General features: G+C 41.1%; 1 protein-coding gene across 14 annotated transcripts in view; it reads right to left on the bottom strand.

The window, feature by feature from the left end:
* The window catches only part of LOC119562904 (RNA-binding protein Nova-1), a 34,970-nt gene that overhangs the window by 6,881 nt on the left and 8,379 nt on the right, over positions 1-19,710 (bottom strand). For 2 of the 14 annotated variants that reach the window (XM_037876032.1, XM_037876033.1), the window contains exons 2-3: positions 5,115-5,454; positions 3,300-4,110 (exon numbers count right to left, since the gene is read on the bottom strand). The exons of 1 other annotated variant lie outside the window; for it this stretch is intronic. In XM_037876032.1, the coding sequence (XP_037731960.1) occupies positions 3,300-3,921 (622 nt within the window). In that variant the 5' untranslated portion in view covers positions 3,922-4,110; positions 5,115-5,454. Of the gene's footprint in view, positions 1-575; positions 642-3,299; positions 4,111-5,114; positions 5,455-7,591; positions 7,857-10,396; positions 10,546-11,836; positions 12,669-19,710 lie in introns of those variants that run through there. 11 more of the 14 variants (XM_037876044.1, XM_037876031.1, XM_037876037.1 and 8 more) reach the window with 11 other exon arrangements.

Here is a 19,710-nt window from a genome sequence, read left to right as displayed (position 1 = left end):
GGTGTTCGACTGTGGTCTGTTTTTTTTTTGTGGGTTTTAGGGTTTTTTGGTGGTGGGCAAGCCATGAGGGAGAGGTGCGCTCGAAATGAGATGGAACAGACAATGCTGGCGACACACGAAACACATGAAAGACCCGTTTATTTTTTCTCCTTCGAAGGTCGTTGGATGGCTTGGCCTGGCCAAAAAAAAAATGTTTAAAAAATATATAAACAAAAACGAGAGCCCCGCGCAAATTACCATCTACACTGCCCACTTGGGCAACCCACGAAATAAGCAAAAACGAAATAAATACGAAAAATGTAAGTCAAAGCAAAAGTCGGTCAAAGGGTCGAAGGTTAATGTGCTCGGTGGTCAGTGGGGTCACACAATCGGTGGTTCACGTTGGCAGTCCCAAAGTCAAGCTCAAAAAGCGCGGAAAAAACAGACAGCGATCTAGTTACAAAGAAACGATAGAGCTACGGTTTAAATATCTTTTCTTTTTTTTTTTAGTCGGTATTAATCTTGAATTAGTCGATCGTTTTTGGCTAGACAAAGATGGATTTAATGGTATTTAATGAAAGTGTGACAAAGCTTACCATGATGAATATGATTATTGTTATTATTTTCAATTTCAACCTCAATTCCAGAACAAACTGACTCACCTGAAATGGAAGAAAAGAAGACAGAAACAATGATTATAAGTGGGGATTGCCAGTAAAGGGCTAAGTGAATGTGGCGGATCATGGATGCAGATGGAGATGCTGGTTGAGATGCCGATAATACTGATGCAGTGGAACACCTTCTGGGGGATGAATGATATCATCTGCGTCATCGCATAGCCTCATGTCGCCGAGTAAACAAACAAATTTCAATTAATAAAATGTGTCAAGCGGAGACGCTCTATTACACAAGCGCATTGGCGAGAACAACAACTGAATGGAGCAGAAAATGGAAAATGCAATAGTATCTCACAGAATGGAATGATCTAAGCGCGTTGCACCTGCAACTGGGTGACTTGAGGGGCAGCCCAAGACTTTGTCGGTGCCACTTGGCACTCGGTGCTCGGTTTGTTTAAATTTAGACCCCACTCTATATACCCTATCCCCTGCACTCCCCCCGGGTGAAATGTGTGCCATACGTTGACGTCGTCTTGGTCTCGTTGCCACTCAGCAGCGGCAGAGTGTCCTTCAAAAGTATTTCTCTAATTAGATACAGCGAACATGTGTACATATACCATGATAAATGCGGGGCGTTTGGTGGGGCATATTGGACCATTTTCGCCCTGCTTTGCATGCATGTGTGAAAATGCGATTTGCAAAGAATTCGCAATGTGCAACGAAAGCGAATTGAGCCCACATATTTAGCACCATGCTGGCCAATTTCCGCCACTGAAATAATTGAAAGTGCGCCGGACGCATCTTCAGTTATCTATCACTTATCCGCATGAATAGAGTGAAAATCCCCTATATAAATTATATATCCATAAGGAAAAACAATAAAAAATAGTCGTAAATAAAGAGGAGCTGGCAGGGTAAATAATATGCAGGAAGTAAAAACAAAATACAGCCATTTGCTTAGCGCTTTATGGGCCACCAAGGACCGGCCAAGAACGCTCTTGCGAAGCTGCATGGCTGTTGACACTGTGCAGCAGCTTAAATTATGTGACTGTCATAAATAACACTTGCAGCACATTGGCCAGAGACCGCCCATTGAGCTGCAAGTGGGCGTGGCTGCGACGGGAGGTTGCAGGATGGCAGCAGGCAGACTGGAGACTAATTTCGTATGCATTGTGTGCAGGATTGGACGGGAAACTAGGCTAACGACAAGCTGGCACACAGCTATGCCATCGCATTTACCCACACTATGGCATTGCAACCCCCGAAACCACAATAAATGCCATGGAGCAATCTGCAACACGCAAATTGTTAAAGCTAAGCCCGCGCAGCAAGTGCTTGTCGCGTACCACGCGACGTATGCGTAATGCGGGGACTTGTGGCACGCGATTAAACGATTGGATCCTGCCAGGGACAACTTCGTTTGTTTTCCTCCACCAGGAAGTGCTTAAAAAGGTCTTTAAAGACAATAAAAATTACATTTGGAATTATGTAAAATCATCATTTCTTGTGATTAGTTCCCTAATTATTAAAAAAAAACCTGTAGCACTAGGATACTTGAAGTAAAAATTGATAAAATGTAAATACATTTTTTTTACAAATATATCTCATAATCGAAAGATGTTATAATAAAAACATATATTAAAAGAAGCCATTACGCCTATTAATCCTTTATTTACTAATTTATGAAGTGCTAGCAAGTAATTAGAATTATAAAATAGACGAAACCTCTATTAGAGAATCTATTATTGCAAGGAAATAGATTTTTTTGGACACACCGAAACTTTATAATTCCTTTTAAGCCTTAAACAACTGGTTACTTTAATAAATATAAGAAAATAGTATCTTCATAAAAAGTACACAAATTCTGCATTTTTTTAAGTCTATGAGTTTTCTTAGTCCTTTTTATCAGATTATACCATACTTATATTAAATTGTTAAGTGTTAGAACTTCAGAACTCCAATTGACATTCCTAACAACCTTCATAAGCACCCATCTACGCCATTTCAAAGTTTCCTTCCCTATAAACACAGTGTCGCAAAATCCGAGCGTAAGTCTTTATGCAACACGCATGAATCACTAGGGCATGCTGAAGGAAAGTCGTGTATACATAAGACATAAGACATAATATTTTAAGGCACATTCAAAATTGAAATGGACGCCCACATTAAAGCGTACGATTAGCATATGAGATTTTTATATAGTCGATTGTGGCTGTTTTTTGGCTGGCTGGTTGTTTCTGTTTTTGCTGCTTAGTTTTCTATGAGTGTTTGTTGATTCGGTTTTATTTTGTGTATCGGAATGTGTGCTGGATGTTGGTGATGCTTGGATTATTTTCTTTCAAAACTTTCAACGCAATGTTAATGGATAATTCATTTATAGCTTGTGGCTTCTTGTTCGGCGTTCGGTTCTTTTGACATTTGGGCGTTCTTGTTCTTATTTTTTTTTTTTTGGTAATTCTTTCTTTTTTTTTAAGTTGCTGGCGGCATTTAGAATGAGGCGACGTGGTGATTGATGCTGTTGTTGGTTGGCTGGTTGGTTGGTTTGGTTGGTTGGTTGGTTGTAGCGAGAGAGCTCGATAGTTATATAGATAGAGAAGTGGTGTACATTTTATGTATGGTGTAGTAGAGGAAGTTGTGCGCAGCTTTTGATTTGATAGTTCTATGCTGATGTTGATTGCTTTTGTGGTTCTTAATCAGACTCACCGTAACACCAGCAGGAGTTAGTCTTATAGTTGGGCCCCGATGTTGCTGCTGCTGCTGCTGTCGCTGCCAATAGTGTTGCTCCCGTGCCGGCCGATGTTGCTGGCGGCGTCTGGACACCTGGCGTGGCATTCGGCGAACCATTCTCGCTCAGGGGCGACTGATCCATCTGATGGTGCGGAACATGACTGGGATTAGCCGGATATTCTTGCTGCTTATAGCTATGAACGGCTAATGAGTATGCAGCGTTGCTATGATTGCCGATGTTGCTGATGTTGCCGATGTTGCTGATGTTGCTGCTGCTGCTGCCGCTGCTGCTGCTGTTGTTGCTGTGTGTTGATGAGGGCGACGACGTGGTTGTGGAATGTCGTGGCTGATAGTTACAAGCTAGTTGCTGCATATGTGTGGGCTCTGATAGCTGATATCGATATGTGAGATGTTCATTTTGTGGCTCTAGTTCGGGTTCTTGTTCTTGTTCATGTTGCTGCTGTAGATGTGGCTGCTGCTGCTGTTGCTGCTGCTGCTGTTGCTGCTGTTGCAGCTGCTGCTGCAAGTAATCAAAGCCAAACTGCTGCATCAGCTGCTCGGCCGCCCTGTCCATGGCCGCCTTCATAATACTCTCCATAATATTGCCTTGGAATTGGAATTGTTGCCGTTCCCGTTCAGTCTTCGGTTTGCTTGCGACGGAATTGATTCTGCCTTGAATCGATTGTACTCGTTCTTATTTATTTTATTTTGTATGTGTTTTGTAAACTGTGTCTTTATTTGGGATTCTGTCTCGATTTAACCTACGCGCCGCTTTCCAATCATTAAACTTGTTCAATAAACGAAAGAAAAAGAAATGGAAAATTTGTTTAAATTAAGCTGGCTTTTCATAGGGTTTTTTCTTATTTTTATGCTCTGATCAGTGATCGGCGAGCGGGAGAGAAAGAGAGCATCTCAAGGACCTTCATCTGTCTCTCTCCCGCTCGCACTCCATCGATATCTGAATTGCATATATATTCATTGCTGATACATCGAGTTTAATGGCAGTTTGTAAGGCTTTGGACTGTGCATTTGTTGCTTTTCTTTTTTTTTTTTTTTGGTTGTTTGTTTTGGGATAATGCTCTTCATGATGATGCGGTGGTTGTAAGTTTACATATATAGAGATATATAGATCGGGTTGATAGAGTGGTGACTTCGCAGTGGTTTAGTAGGTCGCTCGACTTCCGGATGACTTGAACTTGAACTTGAATTTATTCAATTTGATTCGATAGCTGAGCTGAGTAGCTGGCGTTCGATATTGATTAGATATTGATATATTGGTGTTCTTGGATGGCGATTTTAGTGTTGTTCTGTTCGTGGTGCGTGGCCTTGGGCCAGTTCATTTTGGTATCTTGATGATTTCAGGTTAGATATTTTGTACGATAACAACAACAACGATTACGATGCGACTATATAGTTTATATAGATATATAGAAGTAGGCGGAGTGAGAAACAGACAGAGACAGAGAAAGCGGCAGCAGCAAGCTTCAGCAAAGGTATTGATTATCGATTGATTGTTTGTTGTCGATTGGATGGATTTGACATTGACAGCCTCTGTCTTGGATGGAACTGATTAACTCATCAACTTATCTTTCGCATCGGAACAATAATACTTGAGATACACACATTCATTTACAGACATAGGCATTGAGAGAGTAGTAGAATGACAATTGGTGCTATGGCGATATATAGAGATAGTATGTCCATGTATAATGGCGTTTGTTAATGACGATGGTTACACAACATCCAGAAATGCTATGGAAGACATTTAGATAACAATGCCAAAGCTTTTACCATTCAGCTGTAGAGTTGAGTTCAGCTATCAGAGTTCAGAGTTCGATCGGATGTTTTGATGTTGCAGGTGCTGTCGGTTGGTTCTATAATACTTGAAGCTTGGCTCGATGACAGGACGGCGATCTTTTGAGATGATGTTGCATTTGTTTTGTTTTTTTGATTTGTGTTTATTTTTATTTTCAGTCGTTTCGTTTTTGATTAATAACTTTCGGCTTTTCTATTTTAGTCTTTACTTGCGTAGCATTATCACAACATTTTTTAACTGCTTTTTACTTGCTTGGGTTTATCACATTTGAGTTGAGTTCGGTTGAGAGTTTTCATTGGTTTTGTGGGAGGAATGCTGGTGGATAGTTTCAATTTATATATTTAAATTATACGCGACTTTGGAGGTACTCGCTTTTTGTACCGCTATTATTGCTAATCGCACGCTTTAAGTGGGGGACAACAACAACAAAAACAACTGTTCGTGATTATTGAAAATGTTCTCTTTTTTTATATACTTTGTGGGTCTCCATTTCGTTTTTAACTTTATCGTTCTGCTGTGTGGCATGCACATCAATTTATTTTTACATTTTGTGTAGTATCTATAATTATATTTGCGCTATGGTTGGCTTTCGATAATTACAAGCACATTTATATGCATGGACGATAATGGTTTAAAATAAAAATACAACAAAAAATAAGAACAGAAAAACGATAATAAAAACGGTAATATGCAATACAGTGTTTGGATGTATTCAAAGCTGTAACAAATATCATGGTCAAATGGAATTGAGCGAATTGAAAGCATTTTAATTGATGAAACTGCGGATGCCCGTTGATAAGGTCCGCTGATGATGGGGCAGAAGCTGAAAATGGTGAGGGGAGGTCGATGGTATCTCTGCCCAGAGCACAATTACAAGTACTACAACCCATAATAACCAATTGCACTAAATATTTGAATCTCGAAGACCTTGACTCCGTTTAAATAGACTGATTACCCAGAACCCACACAAGCATTAAATGGGAGTATTTAATGATCCCACGACTAATCATTGGAGGGTCTATATTAATGACTAAGTTCAAATTACTCAAATAAATAAATGTCATCTGACTAGAGGGCGGAAAAAACCAACTCACACTCCAAAACGGAAATAAGAAAATGTAAAAAACATGCAAAGTGGGCGTTTCCGAATACCTTTGTGAGGTCATCTTTCACACACATACCCAGAAACCCTTTCGGCTCTTGAAATTGATTTATTACTCTCTCGCTAGAAGACGAAATGCCAAGCCAATGGCCAAAAACACCTGCCTTTGCCTTTGCAAGTCTTGCCAAATGGCAGCCAAATTAACAACTGGTTGGCCAGAGCTCCGAACTCCGATTACACAATGGACAGTATGGATAGTATAGTAGATATTCAAAAGCTACTGGTTGAAACTGGAAGCGCCGTAGAAATGCGAATTTGTGGCACGCATAAATAACACATTTTTCGGCCATTTTTCGTACATTTTCGCCAAAAATGCCAGCCAAGACAGTTGGGCAACAGCAGAAGAGTAAGAAGACGAGTTGCCAAGAAAAATAAAAGTAAAATGCCAGCACGTCTCTTTGGAGCAGCTTTTGTGGAGAATAATATATGTGTGTGTTTTTATTTTTATTTCTATTTATTTTTTTTTTTTTTTATTCGTCTTGGGCAGAGCCCGAGCAACTTGAGCAGTTTTTGGGCATGGCCACGAAGTGTCTTGACTTATTTTTGGCTCTTTCAAACGAGCACACACAATCGCAGAGATAGAGTGAGACATGTTTGCCCACATTCAAATCGCATTTCAAGGTTACGTTTTGCCGCCGTTTTGCTTCCCGCATTTTCAAGTCAACGATTTTTTTGTTATTGGTTTTTTTTTATTGTTTTTCAGAGCCCTAAGTACAAGTGTATGTATATTGAGAGGGAGCGTGACTCTTGAGTTAATTACGAACACAACTAACTCGAAATTGATTTTGAGAATCAACTGATAAAGAGCCCGATTCAATCCGATCCCAGCTTGAGTTGAGGTCAAACTTCAACTCGAGTTGTCGTTTGTTTAGTGCTTTTTTGAATAATCATTATGACTGGCATTGAACTGAATACATTGCTATGTGTGGGTTCGTTTGGCTTTTCGTCTTGGCTTTTCAGCGATTAGCAAATGTTAATATTGATGGAAAAGTGTGCGAGTGTGTGTGTTGGCCAATGGAGAGAACAACAAACCAAGAGGCGACCTTGAAACGCTAGATAAACCCAGTTGACAAGACGTTAATTGTCGCGTTGCCTAATATTAATATCGGAATATTACGCATACGCAGTGTGTGGTGTGCGAGTGGTTGTGTGCTCGCGGGGCAAACAGTTAACAAAGCTCCTGGCAAATACCAAATGAGATAAACCCTATAATTACCAAGGCACACGCTAATTACCAAGGTCAACAAAAAAACAACAGATACTTTTAACCGACAGATACTTTTAACGTACAGAAGCTTTGTTGCTGTAGCTGAAAGGCTGGCTGCTGCTGCTGATGATGGAGTTGATGGCTGTATCCCAGTTGCTGAGGATCCTGCTGCTGCATCATCATGACGGGCGGACTGATCGACGTGGACGAGCTGGTGGTGGTGGTTCTGGCAAACAACATGCTGCTGGCCAAAATAGCCGAGAAACTAACAAAAAACTCTGGCTAACAAACACTGGTGGCGCGTTGGCTGGGTATTACGTCTATATAAAAAACGAGCGACAGCGAGCGAGCGAGCGCACGAAACGAACGACCAAACCGCACTGAAGAATTACGTTCGGCGCGAAGACGGGGCCGCGACTCAAGCATAGAGTTTGGCCAGAGAGCCGGAGAATTGAATTGGAGAATCTACAGGCGAAAAACAAGCGAGATCCGGAGAGCGAGTTCATGAGTCAGAGTGTACGATCACGGGCAGCAGACGATGATGATGATGATGATGATGATGGTGACGACTGTGCCTCTGTGTATATGATCTAATGCTGCCCCGCTGATTGCCTCACTTCACTCCATGTCAGTCGGTTCATTATCAACGCCGAAAGAGAGATAGAGAGGGAAAAAACAGGGGCGGAGACACGAGTGGGGGGCGTGTGTCGAAAATAGAAACTGCTGTGGCAACATGTGATATGGAATGAGCCAACGTGATAAGCCAGCGGCGAAAAGAGTGAACGTGTCACGTTTTCACCCTCGAATCAATAAGCAATCAATGGGCAAATTAAGCTATGTGCCAAGCGATCCATAAATGACTACTGGCAAAAAGGGTAACCCCCTATCCTTAAAGTACGATTTAAAGCGATTCCGAATACTTGAACTAACAAGTTGACCGCGTGGCATAAGTTTTAATTAACCAAGACAGGAAGTAAGTACTTCAACGCGAATTCTTCAGGAATATATACACTAACAAGGTTCTTATCGAGGGAAGTAGAACATATGGATTTGTTACTTTTAGTACTTTAAGCATATGTTGGCAGAAGAGTAGCGTTACTTGTTTCACCCCTAACAACCGACTGACCCACGCTGCGTATGCGTAATTTAAGGGCTTGTGATGACCCAATTATCCAAAAGGAAACCGGGCTTGTCCTAATCACTGGCCCCCAAAAAGAAAGCCCAGCCCCTCGAGCTATTAGTAGGCCACTCAAGATGCTCCACAAGTGCAGTCACACCAAATGCCTGGCCACTCGAGCCGCAAAACAATGGAATGCACCTAAGAATAAGGTAACCCAAAAACACGCCACAGAGATATCAGTACAGATTGTGGCCAAAAAGTAGTGAGAGTGTGAGAGAGGACCAGCCCTTAGGCAGTAAACGCACTTGAGATTTGGCCAGGCAACAGCCGAGCTGAGCCCCATACCATATACCACATATTATAAGGCTGCAGCTAGTCAGGAGGCAACCCAGTTGAGCAGGACCCACCACCCAAGGACGTTGCTGCTGCGGCTGCTGTGGCGGCTGCAATGGCGCCAAATGCTGCAGTGCAGCTGAATGGCCACCGAGTTCGACTCCAAGGCGTCCTACTGCGCAGGACCTTTAAATTCCTAGGCGAAGACCCAAAAAGAAAAAAAAAATACACCGAGGCAGCGACCACAGGCACACAGATACACGTACGCACCCGCATTGTCATCAAAGTAGGTCAACCGCTTGCCGTGCTGTCAACGTTTTTCCGAGCAGAGAGCAGCAGCAGCTCAGCTCGGTTCTCCTCTCTTCTGTCTCTCTCTCTACGGTAGAATACACCCCCTACTATTCGCACGCTTTTCCAGCTGCCCTGCCAGCACTGATTACATAAGCCCCAGTACCAGACGCAGCACCACATCTCCTCCACGCCTGACCCGCCGCCCCCTTTTTCCTCGATTTTACTGCATTTCCTTTGCAGCAGCCCCAGCAACTGACGCATTTCTAGTCGGGGCTGCACGGTAAGTAATAGAGCTATTCTAATGTGTAGAAAAATAACATCTAAGTTTTTAATTTGCTTATAAAGTTGAGAACAAATAATAGCGCTATTTTATTGTGTTGAAAATATGTAAATGATTTCTTTAAGATTTAAATTTGATAATGAAATACAAATGAAAACAAGTTTAAGCAATAAACAAGAAGTATAATGGATTATATCATCTTAGAATATCTCCAATGATTTAATTATAATAAAATATAATAAAAAAGTATAGGCAAGAAACAAAATATACTATAGAATAGACCATCTAACGTGTGGAAATGCACAGCTAAAAATATTTATTCTACGATAATATTTGTTGTTTACTTAAACCGATCTTAGAAAACGTGACTTTAAAATGGTGTACAAAGTAACAAAATATGACCAATATAAATATCTATTTAAGCTGTTTTTTCCCCGTGAAACTCAAACTATTCAGATATTCAGCCATGACAGCCATAAATAACAAGAAAACTGAAAGATAAATAGATATTAAACAAAACAAATGACTGTCAAGGCAGCTAAGCAAATAAATTGCCAGGGAACTAATAAAACGACGTGGGTAAATACCCGAACCCATAGTCTATGCGACATGAACCTGTTCTGTGTCCAGAAAAAGGCAGACAGACAGACTCAATGGAGGCTAATTAATTACAAATGCCCAGCTGTACACACACGTAATGTACCTATAATCCATCTACGTATTTATATGGGATCATCTAAAAGCATTTGACTGCAGACTGGCCAAACAGCTGATAAAATTGTATCGCTCTTAACATAACCCATAAAATAACGTTCAATTATAGATAATATTCATATTTACCTATCTAAAAAAACTTGAACTTACTCGAACAGAACTTCCGCATTCCAATGGACGAATTAAAACTCACGAATTTTGATGCAACATTAAGACAACACATGAATTTTCGATTAATTTTCTCTAGATTTTTTTTATTTTTGTGTTACAAACGTAAGTATACCACATAGCCTGCTCTGTTGAAGGGAAACTGAAACTAAGTATCTATATTCCCAATTGACAATCATCGAACTAGCACGCTTTGGGTCCCCCCCCTAGACAATTAAGAAACTTGAAAACGTGTTCGCAGCCCCATCCGTCTAAATATCAAAAGCCAGCGGGGGCGACAGACCGACAGGCCGACTCTAACATTTACACCTTTTGCTATTTTCGTGGCTATGACGACAGGTACTTCGATTGCGTAGTGGCTGCTCACCTTGGATTGGAGCTTGCCAGCTGGTTTTCGAGCCGAACAAATCATGCAAAGCAACTAGTTAATGGCTCGTGGTCAGACAGACAGCATGGATATGGATATATACAGGGGGTTTGGCAATGGAGCTTACGGATTACGGAGGAGGAGCAGTCTCTTTCAAATGCTAATCTGAGGAGCAGCTCTTCAAATGTCACCCAGCGGAGTGCTCAGGGACTGGCATCTCTAATTGCAGGCCATTGATGAAGCTGCAGGAGATTTCTGGCGGAGGTCATTCCGTAAATTGGGTCAAACTGGGCCCACAATGTCTCGGCGCCAAATCCTGCGCAAAGATTCAGCCGCCAGCCAAATGCCAGATGCAAGTTGTCACATTTAGATGTACGTGTACGTGTACCAGGGGCTGTACGAGATGTGCCCTCGGGGCGTATACGCCATATCTGGCTTAATTACGAATCAAAGTCTGCCTGTTCGGTTGCAAAACTGACATCGAACGTATTGGGGGCAAACTGCAAATGAATTTCTCGTGCTGATTAATTGAAACTTAACAAATCACAACAGCAACAACAACAGCGACAACAAACGACAAAAAGCAACGAAATCATAGGTACAGGGTATACATATATGTCTGTAGGATAGTATAGTATAGTATGGTAGTATATCTGGGCGGGGATATATTGCGGTGGTAACAACAACTTGACCATATAACAAGAAAGGGAAACGGCACGATCGGCAAAAAAGTTAGGCAAACAAGTTCAATGAGTTATTTATACGCTTCGGAGATAAAGAGCAGTGGATAGATAGATAACGAACGAGAGTTTTGGATAGATATAGACAGATATATAGACAGAGAGATAGTAAGAGAGATAGAGAGGTAGAGAGTTGAGGAGAGAGCACGATAATGGGGATATGCAAGAGCGATTTGAGATATTTTTTTGAGTTTCTTTCCTTCTGCTGGCGGAATGAATTGGGACTCGATTTTGATTTGAATTTGATTTGGATATTGATATTGATTTGGAATTTTGATTTGGAATTTGATTTGGATTGGATTTTGGTCAACTTACCGGAACTGAAATGTGAGCGTTTAGTTTGTTCATTTTCCGGATCGGAATCGAGTGGCCTTTTGCGTGAGTCGCCGATTTCAGGACTTGGACATGTCTCCATGGTAGCGTCTTCGGCCATTTTTAACTGAATGTTGCTGGTTTTGGTTATCGACTTTGACTGATGATTGCTTTAGCTTTAGCTTTTTGCGTTTGCTTTGGGTATCTGTTACTGTTAACTGTTACTGTTTACTGTTCTGTTTCTATGTCTCGTTGGAGTATTTCTTTTTCGATTCGATTTGATTTGATTTGATTGGATTGGATTGGTTTGGATTGGCTTGGATATTGATTGGATTGATTCGGTATTGATTCGCTTTTGGTATTTTGGTTAAACGACAACGAAACGTTCGATGTTTGGTAATGAGGCGTCTGTTTAGCTTGGTATTATTTGGTTTTTGGCTTGCTTGGTATTGTTTCTGGTATTTCTGTTTTGGATTGTTTTTGGTGCGTGCGAGCGAAAGAGCGATAGAGCGAGCGAGCGAACGAACGATCAAACGAGCGCAGGATATGCGTCAGTCACTGTCCTTTTAGTCCTGTGAATAGTCCTTAAGTCCTCGTCGTCGTCCAATGGATGCGATTCGATGCGTTGCCTTATCGGGGGGGTTCCGCCACTGGCATCTGAGAGATTGATGGGCTATGTGGATGAGGTCCTTGGTCCTTGGGTGCGCTACTGATGCTGCAACTCATGCACACACATGGAGTTACAGCTATCGATCGCTCTCAGTGACAGTGACAGTTCGTGAACGTCGCTATATATGCATATGCACATATATGTAAAACCTCTATTACGATCCTTCTAGATTTCAGTATTCATTTCGTTTAGTTTTATATTTTTTTGTTTTTTGATTTTTTTTGTTTGGTGGTTTTGTGGTGGAATGTGCGAGTTTTGTTTTTTTTTTTTTTTTTGTAAACGTTTATATGAAAAAAGAAAAAGAAAAAAATATTTATGAGTGAATTATGCAGCAATAATAAATATACATACAGTAAACATTTAGGCAATATATAGGTATGTACTTCGCATTAAACTTGTAGATATATAGATACAGTTGTCAGAGTGGCAATGCATTTCTCGAGTAGTAAAACACACATAGGTGAGTAACATTTAGATAGATAGGTACAAACATTTGAGTTGAGTTTATTTGATTTGAATTGATATTGATTGGTTGTTGCTCTTTCCACATAGAAGAAGCTATTTACAAAATGAACAAGGCATCTCTTGCGAGAGTGTGGAGAACAAGGGGGGCGGGATTTTCTGGGGGTGGACCGGGCGGATCTTTCAAAAGCGTGGTTTGTGTAAGGCATTCACATATCAAAACGGTTCGGAGCAGGCAGATGAGAGGGTTTCTGAGATAGATTGGTTTGAAGCAAGCTTGTGAACGTTGAACATGTGGAATGATGGAAAGCAGACGACAGCATGAATTACAGGAATCCATAGAAATAGTTTTGAAAGCAGGCCCCCTATAAGAAAGGATCCCATGTGGGGAAATGAGGTTAGAAGGACTGAGAAAACTCTGTATCTAAAAGTACGCTTTAAAATTAGATCTTATTTCTATCTAAAAGAAGATTATTTTAAGTTGTTCCTATAAAAAGAACCGAAAAAAGCCGAATAAGGTTAAAAAGGTTTAAAAAATAACCTTTCCTTCATAAAATATAAATTTATAAAATCAGATATTTTACTCTTACTAACTTATAGCTTCCTTACTCAACTTAAATAAACGTTAATTCAATTTGGGACCATCCCAAGAAAATGAGTTCCCTATTCGAAATAATCCCTTGGGGTACAAATGAGTGGCAGGGGTTGAGAAATCTCTGCACTGTGTACCCAAAAAATCATATTTAAGTCACGATCCCAATAATAACTCCCCAAACACTTGGTCTATGAATTGTTAATTCAAATTCGTTCCACCTAAACCCTATCTAAACAAGTTCGTCCACTTGAAGCAGTATTAGTTGGTTATGAATACCTGAGCCAGTTTTTTTTGTGTTTTTTCTTTCATATACATGGCAATGAAAATGAACCCAACTTGCAACTCAATTATGCATGAGATGTTTTGTTTTATTATGATTTCATTGCTAATTAAAAATGCGCCGACACAAAAACCGACCAAAGCGCGACCAAAAAAAGCAACAAAAAGAAAAAATCTGCAGCGACGACAGACGACGCGAATTTATTTGTTTAAAATGGCGTTTAATTATACAAACATTTTTATATATTTTATTTCTGTTGGTAGTGCTGGGGCTCAAGTGTGCGTTTGTTGTGTGTCGGTGGGTATTCGATTTGACTGCAAACGACCTTGACCATTGAAAACGTTTTTTTTTTAGTTTTTTAAGCGACCACAAAGCAAAATGAGCAATAAATCGAAGAGATGGCAAAAGCCACCGACGGACGTTCAATGCTAAGCAAAAGCGCCCAGATACATAGATACAATGCGTACTATTAGATACTGGTTTGCAATTGTATGGCCTGTGCTGCACAGAGAGCAAAAATTGAACGATTTTCATTTTACGATTTTAATCTAATGATTTTTTACGTTTTGTTACACTCTAATTTATTTGAAAAATATTTCATATAATTAATTTCAATTTTATTTACACCAGAAAATGTATCTCAACTTAACGTTTTACAAATATACAAATTTTCAATATCTCTGTAAGCCCCTTTTTGTCCAGTGTAATCACGGCACCTGTCGTCGACAACGCAGCACCGAGAACAAAACAGGTAGGTCGCACAAATTTGCATTTACTTAAGAAATTAGTGGGGCTACAAATACAAAAATCAAGAAACTAAAGATCGATTTAGCATGAGATGCGGCGTGCTGTAGAACTGGTTTTCGATTGATGCGATTTGCGGGAGAACCAGTTGCTTTTGCGACTCGACTTGGCATTTGAGTTTTTCAATTAATTCACTTAATGCTTTTCGGTTGACTATTTGTTTTATTTGGCTGACGTTCGCAGAAGAATTCCCATTCGAGGCAAACGGGTCGAAAAATGGCGTCAGTTAGAAGTTTAAACAAAAGTAGCATATTAAATGCGATAGCCTGGCAATCAAATTTCAGGCTCAGGCTGCAACTTGGTCCCAAATCTCCGAGAAGTGAGCCGCCCCCATTTCCAAGTCCCCAGAGATGCCCCATGCCACATGCCACATGGCAGGCAGGCAAACACGCAAAGTGCTCGACATTTTTCACTTTTTCTGTGTCCTTAAAAACTGCAGCGGGCCAAATGAGATTGGGAAAATGGTTTTTTTTTTGTCAGCAGAAAAAAGACTTTTCTTTCTTTTCCTTGCTTTCGCCACGGCGATGATTAGAATAAAAGCACAACAACGAGAAAAAGTCATTGATGCACTCAAGCCGAAAATGTGTTAATGGTGATGAGTTGGAAACAGCTGCAGCATGAAATTCACTCTCCAATCAGCCCAAGGATATTCCGTCGACGGAATAATAATCATTCGAAATAGAAAGGGGGCGAAGAAAAGTAGGGTAGTGCCTTGAAACAGGTTGCCTGTACTTGCAAGTCTGTTATCTAACTTCTAGTTGGAATACATATATTGGAACAGCTTGCTATATAAGAAATATGGCATATATGCAGAGAAAGAATCATTCACCCTTCTGCGGTATCCATCGAGTTCAGTCGTCCCAACTTGTGGAAGCCTGCAAGAACCGATTTCTTCCCGCACTTCCCGGTTTATCATCAAAGTTCTTATGTGAAACGGGGGGAAACAAAACTCAGCATATGGAAAAAATATTCCATTTACTCAGGCACTCGTAGTCGTATGCTTACATACATAGGGCCAACTTATCTCCCAGTCGGACTCACAGTTATCACTCGAGCGGAGACGACGGCGATAAGGTTTATTTTCGTTACTTTTTTTTTGGTTTGTCGATAAGGCGGTCGGCCAGAGACGTAGATAGGAAAGCCAAGCGATGGGGTTCCGTTTTAAGACGGAATCAATCAAAGGGGCTACTCAACGCCCCTGGAACTCAGACGATATTATGACTTTTCGTGAGCTACTTGTTTGCAGGCGTTCGAGAAGTGAGCAGACAGAAAATATGGAATAGAATGAGCATGACATCAGAAGTTTGGAGCGAAGTTTGAAAAGTTCTTTTGACTCGAAGTTCGAACTATAGTTGGGTGGTTTTTTCTCTTCTAGTTATTTTAAGGGGGACGACACGCGACCCGCATCTCATTGTCGGAGAGTAAGATTTATGTTTTGTTGCCTAATTGAAAGGCCTGGGTTGTTTGCATGTGCGCTGCTGGCCGATAAGCAGTTCTTGAGCGCCCCTCAAATGTACATTGTACACTGTATGTAGATGTCCCTGCTCGGGCGCCATGTATATGTAACGGAATAAACACTTTTTGGGGTTTGCGGCTGGGCGTTTTGGAGGGGGAACCACTTTGAAGGGGGAACCACTCAAGTAACAAACTGTCAGTGGCGATGATGATTCCCAGCACTTAGCTACACGACACTCACTTGAGACTGGTACAATGCCAAATTGAAACTTCTGAAATAACGCACACTTCGGCGACGGCAGTGCGCGAGTACGTGAAAATCAAATACAACTAAATTCAAAAACTGAAAACAATTAAAAACGAAATGGGTTCCGAGGCGGGCAGGCCAAAGTATCTACGAGATTCAAACACTTGCCAGTGGGAGAGAGCGAGAGAGCCTGTCCCAAGCATAGCGATAGAGATGGCAGGGAAAGGAGAGAGTATGTGGGAGCGGAGAGCGAGAGTATCTGGCAGATACTTTATCTACAAACTGTCGAGTTTGCAAGTGTTTGCTCAGCCGTTTTCAGAGCTCTCTCGCCTGCATGTGTATGTGTATTCATACTCTTATCAGTAAATAGTTTACGCTATATGCTGCACTTTGCTCGTTTTCCCTCTCTCTCCCCCTCTCCCTCTCTCCCTATCGTTCGTTCCCACTCCCACTGTCATTCGCTTAATTGTTTTGTTTTTGTTGACTCGGCCGTGTCTCAGACGCCTCGACGCTGATAAAACTTTAAGTTTCGGCCATCCTCGGGTCTTAAGTGCTCTCTTGAAAGTACTAACCCTACAACTGAGATACTATCCATATGTACAATTACCGGTACACTTGTCCCATATGTAGAGGAAACTATATAAAAACCACTAGCATTTGTTTAAAATTTTTTTTTGAATTTATATTACTTTTTTAAAATTTATCACTGACATTTTTTATAACAATAATTATAAAACCGTAATATTTTTTTTAATGACATTTGAATAGATAAAAATTCGGCACGAAAAAAATAACTCCTTAATAATAATAAAAATACTGTTTAAAATTTCCTAAAATATATTTTTGCAAATGAATAAAGAGTAATATTTCTAATATTAAGAAGGGAATTATTTTTTTTAAGAGCTACAATTTGGAATATCTTTTTTTTAAGACATTCAAAATATAAATCATAAATTTTCTTAAAAGCAAAACTTTTTTATAACATTGTTTATTATATTTTTACAAATTAAAGTTAACATAGAAATGAAAATACGTAATATAGTAATAATAGCACTGTGAATTGAAAACAAAACTTATTTTTGAAAATTTCTTAGTTGTAAAATTTGAAATATATTTTTAAGAGTGCGGACAACTATGCTACAAGTGCCGGCGATAACCTCTTTTGAGGACCCGAAAATCCCCTGCTCATTTGTTGGGCCATCGTCTTTGTTTGCTCATTTCAGACTCATTTATCGTCTTTTCATAGGCTCAACACAAATCCGCTGACAGCAGTTTTGTATCTATCAGCGAGTGTGTGTATTTGTGTATCTTTATCTCGCCGTTTTGACAAATATCATGTGCGATAAATCTCTGCCTGCCTGGGAAAGGGACTTGGGATACTCGGGGCATCCTCAATTTTTGATGACAAAGGCTAAAGGCAATTTATCCCGACATTTCCGAAGCAACATTGACATTGCTAATCTGAAAATGTTTCATTTGTTTGGCTTGTCAGCGCGTCTTCGAGTGCGGCAACTGGTTGGAAAACGCTTTTCCACAGCGGGTAAAATGTTGTTGAAAAATTGATGGGTGTGTGCACGGTGGGTGAGTAATTGCCCCGAGAGCGGAGAATAATAGCAGGGGTAGTGCGATCGCCTACGACAGGTAATCATGACTCACCTCGAAAACCGGACCTGATCGAATCGTGACTAAATTCTGGATTTAAAAAAGCTTAGCTCAAAACTAAGGCAACTTAACGAGTAAACCCAATGACACTTGTCACAGTACTGCAATCCAAGTGATCCAAGCAATGTGCTCATCAATCAGTAATGGTGTCATCAGATAAAACGATATGTCACTTGTTGGACCTCACATGGCATATCTACCGCTTATAATCCGACCCAACGGACAAGTCCTTTAGAATGGAAATCCCCTAATCCTGCCAGGAAACTCTTCTACTCGAATCAAAGTCATTCGAGCGCACACCAAACAATTGCCCCAAATTCATAATTGCAGTCGGCCCAAATGGGTTGACAACACAGCACACAGGGGTGGTATAGGGTTATGGTATAGCATATACCATGTATACTATATATAGAAATCGGGGCAGGAGAACAGCCACCCGGAAAGCACCGAAAAATGGGGCAACAAAAATAAAATCAAAATGAACAATGGAGCAGGCTAAGTGCGGATAACTGGCGAGTGTGGGTCAGTCAGTGGATAGCTGTCCGTAGTCCCGAGTCACTGGGCTTTTATGGGGCTAAAGAGGGGGCGTGGCAGTCGGATGGGGTTGGGGGAGGAGGGCTTAGCATAAGCGGAAGTTGACAAAGGAGGCGAAATGAAGGCAACATCGACACGAATGCAAATACAACAAAAGCGCAAATGTCATAAGCCCCAAAGAAGGAGGAAATGTTAAGAGGTAGGTGGGTATAGTATGTATGTACATTCATACATAAATGGAATAGCAGGTCTCGGAAGGAGGGCAACTCCTTGTAGCCAGACTTTATTATGAGCAGCAGGACTTTAAAGCCGCCGGCAAGGACATTTTGCTGGCAAAAAGGTAAACACGGCGCATATTTAACCAGCTGGCAAATGTGAATGAGGACACCGCGGATGAGAGGCTGATGTGAACTGAAAGCTGAATGCCTCCGGGCAGGAAAAATATACAAAAAAAAACGAAGAAAAAAAGGAAAAGTGGGAGGAAGTGGGCGAGGTGCGACCTCATTGACTTTGGCGGCACGTTTTCGGATGAGTCGACTCCTCGGCTGTCGTCTTCTGTCAAATGAGTTTTCGCCCCTATGTTTGCCCCTGTCCAGTCAGTAGTTTTCTTTCGGTGCGTTTCTCGCCGGGAAAACGGAAAAACTTTTGCCGCATATGTAAGTAGCAAGAGTGTACAATTATTGGTTGTTGTTCTGCTTGTTCTTCCTGTTGCCTCGCATGCCACATGAAAAATGAAAGCGAAAATCAATAGCGAGGCACGCGATACGAAAGGACCGCCCACTGACCCCCAGAATGCGGATCGAACAAAGGTCCAAAGCGAAGGGGGGGAACCAGAAAGGGTTTCCCCCATTTGTTGGCCAACAAACATTGCTGTTGTCTATGCAAGCTGGCTAAGTACCCAAAAAATAAGGCAGGGGAGTGCAGGCAGTGCGTTTGTCGTTGGCGCCTGGAAAACCCCCAGCCAGGAAATCCCTCCTCTCCAGCGTCTTGCCTTTGTGCGCATAATTTATGCTCATTGCGAGCCAGACCCTCATCCCCATCGCCAAAAAACCCCACATCCCTCATAGCCCTTAGTGGCTGGCTTTTTACGAGCCACATTTTTTAAGGGTAGCTTCAGGATGTCACCGAGCTTTCCACTCGTTCTACAGAGAAAGAAAATGAGCCACGA

The sequence above is a fragment of the Drosophila subpulchrella genome, chromosome 3R (genome assembly GCF_014743375.2).
Source record: "Drosophila subpulchrella strain 33 F10 #4 breed RU33 chromosome 3R, RU_Dsub_v1.1 Primary Assembly, whole genome shotgun sequence".
NCBI lineage: Eukaryota > Metazoa > Arthropoda > Insecta > Diptera > Drosophilidae > Drosophila > Drosophila subpulchrella.
Note: the sequence above shows the minus strand (reverse complement) of the source record. Positions and strands in the feature narration are given on the sequence as shown.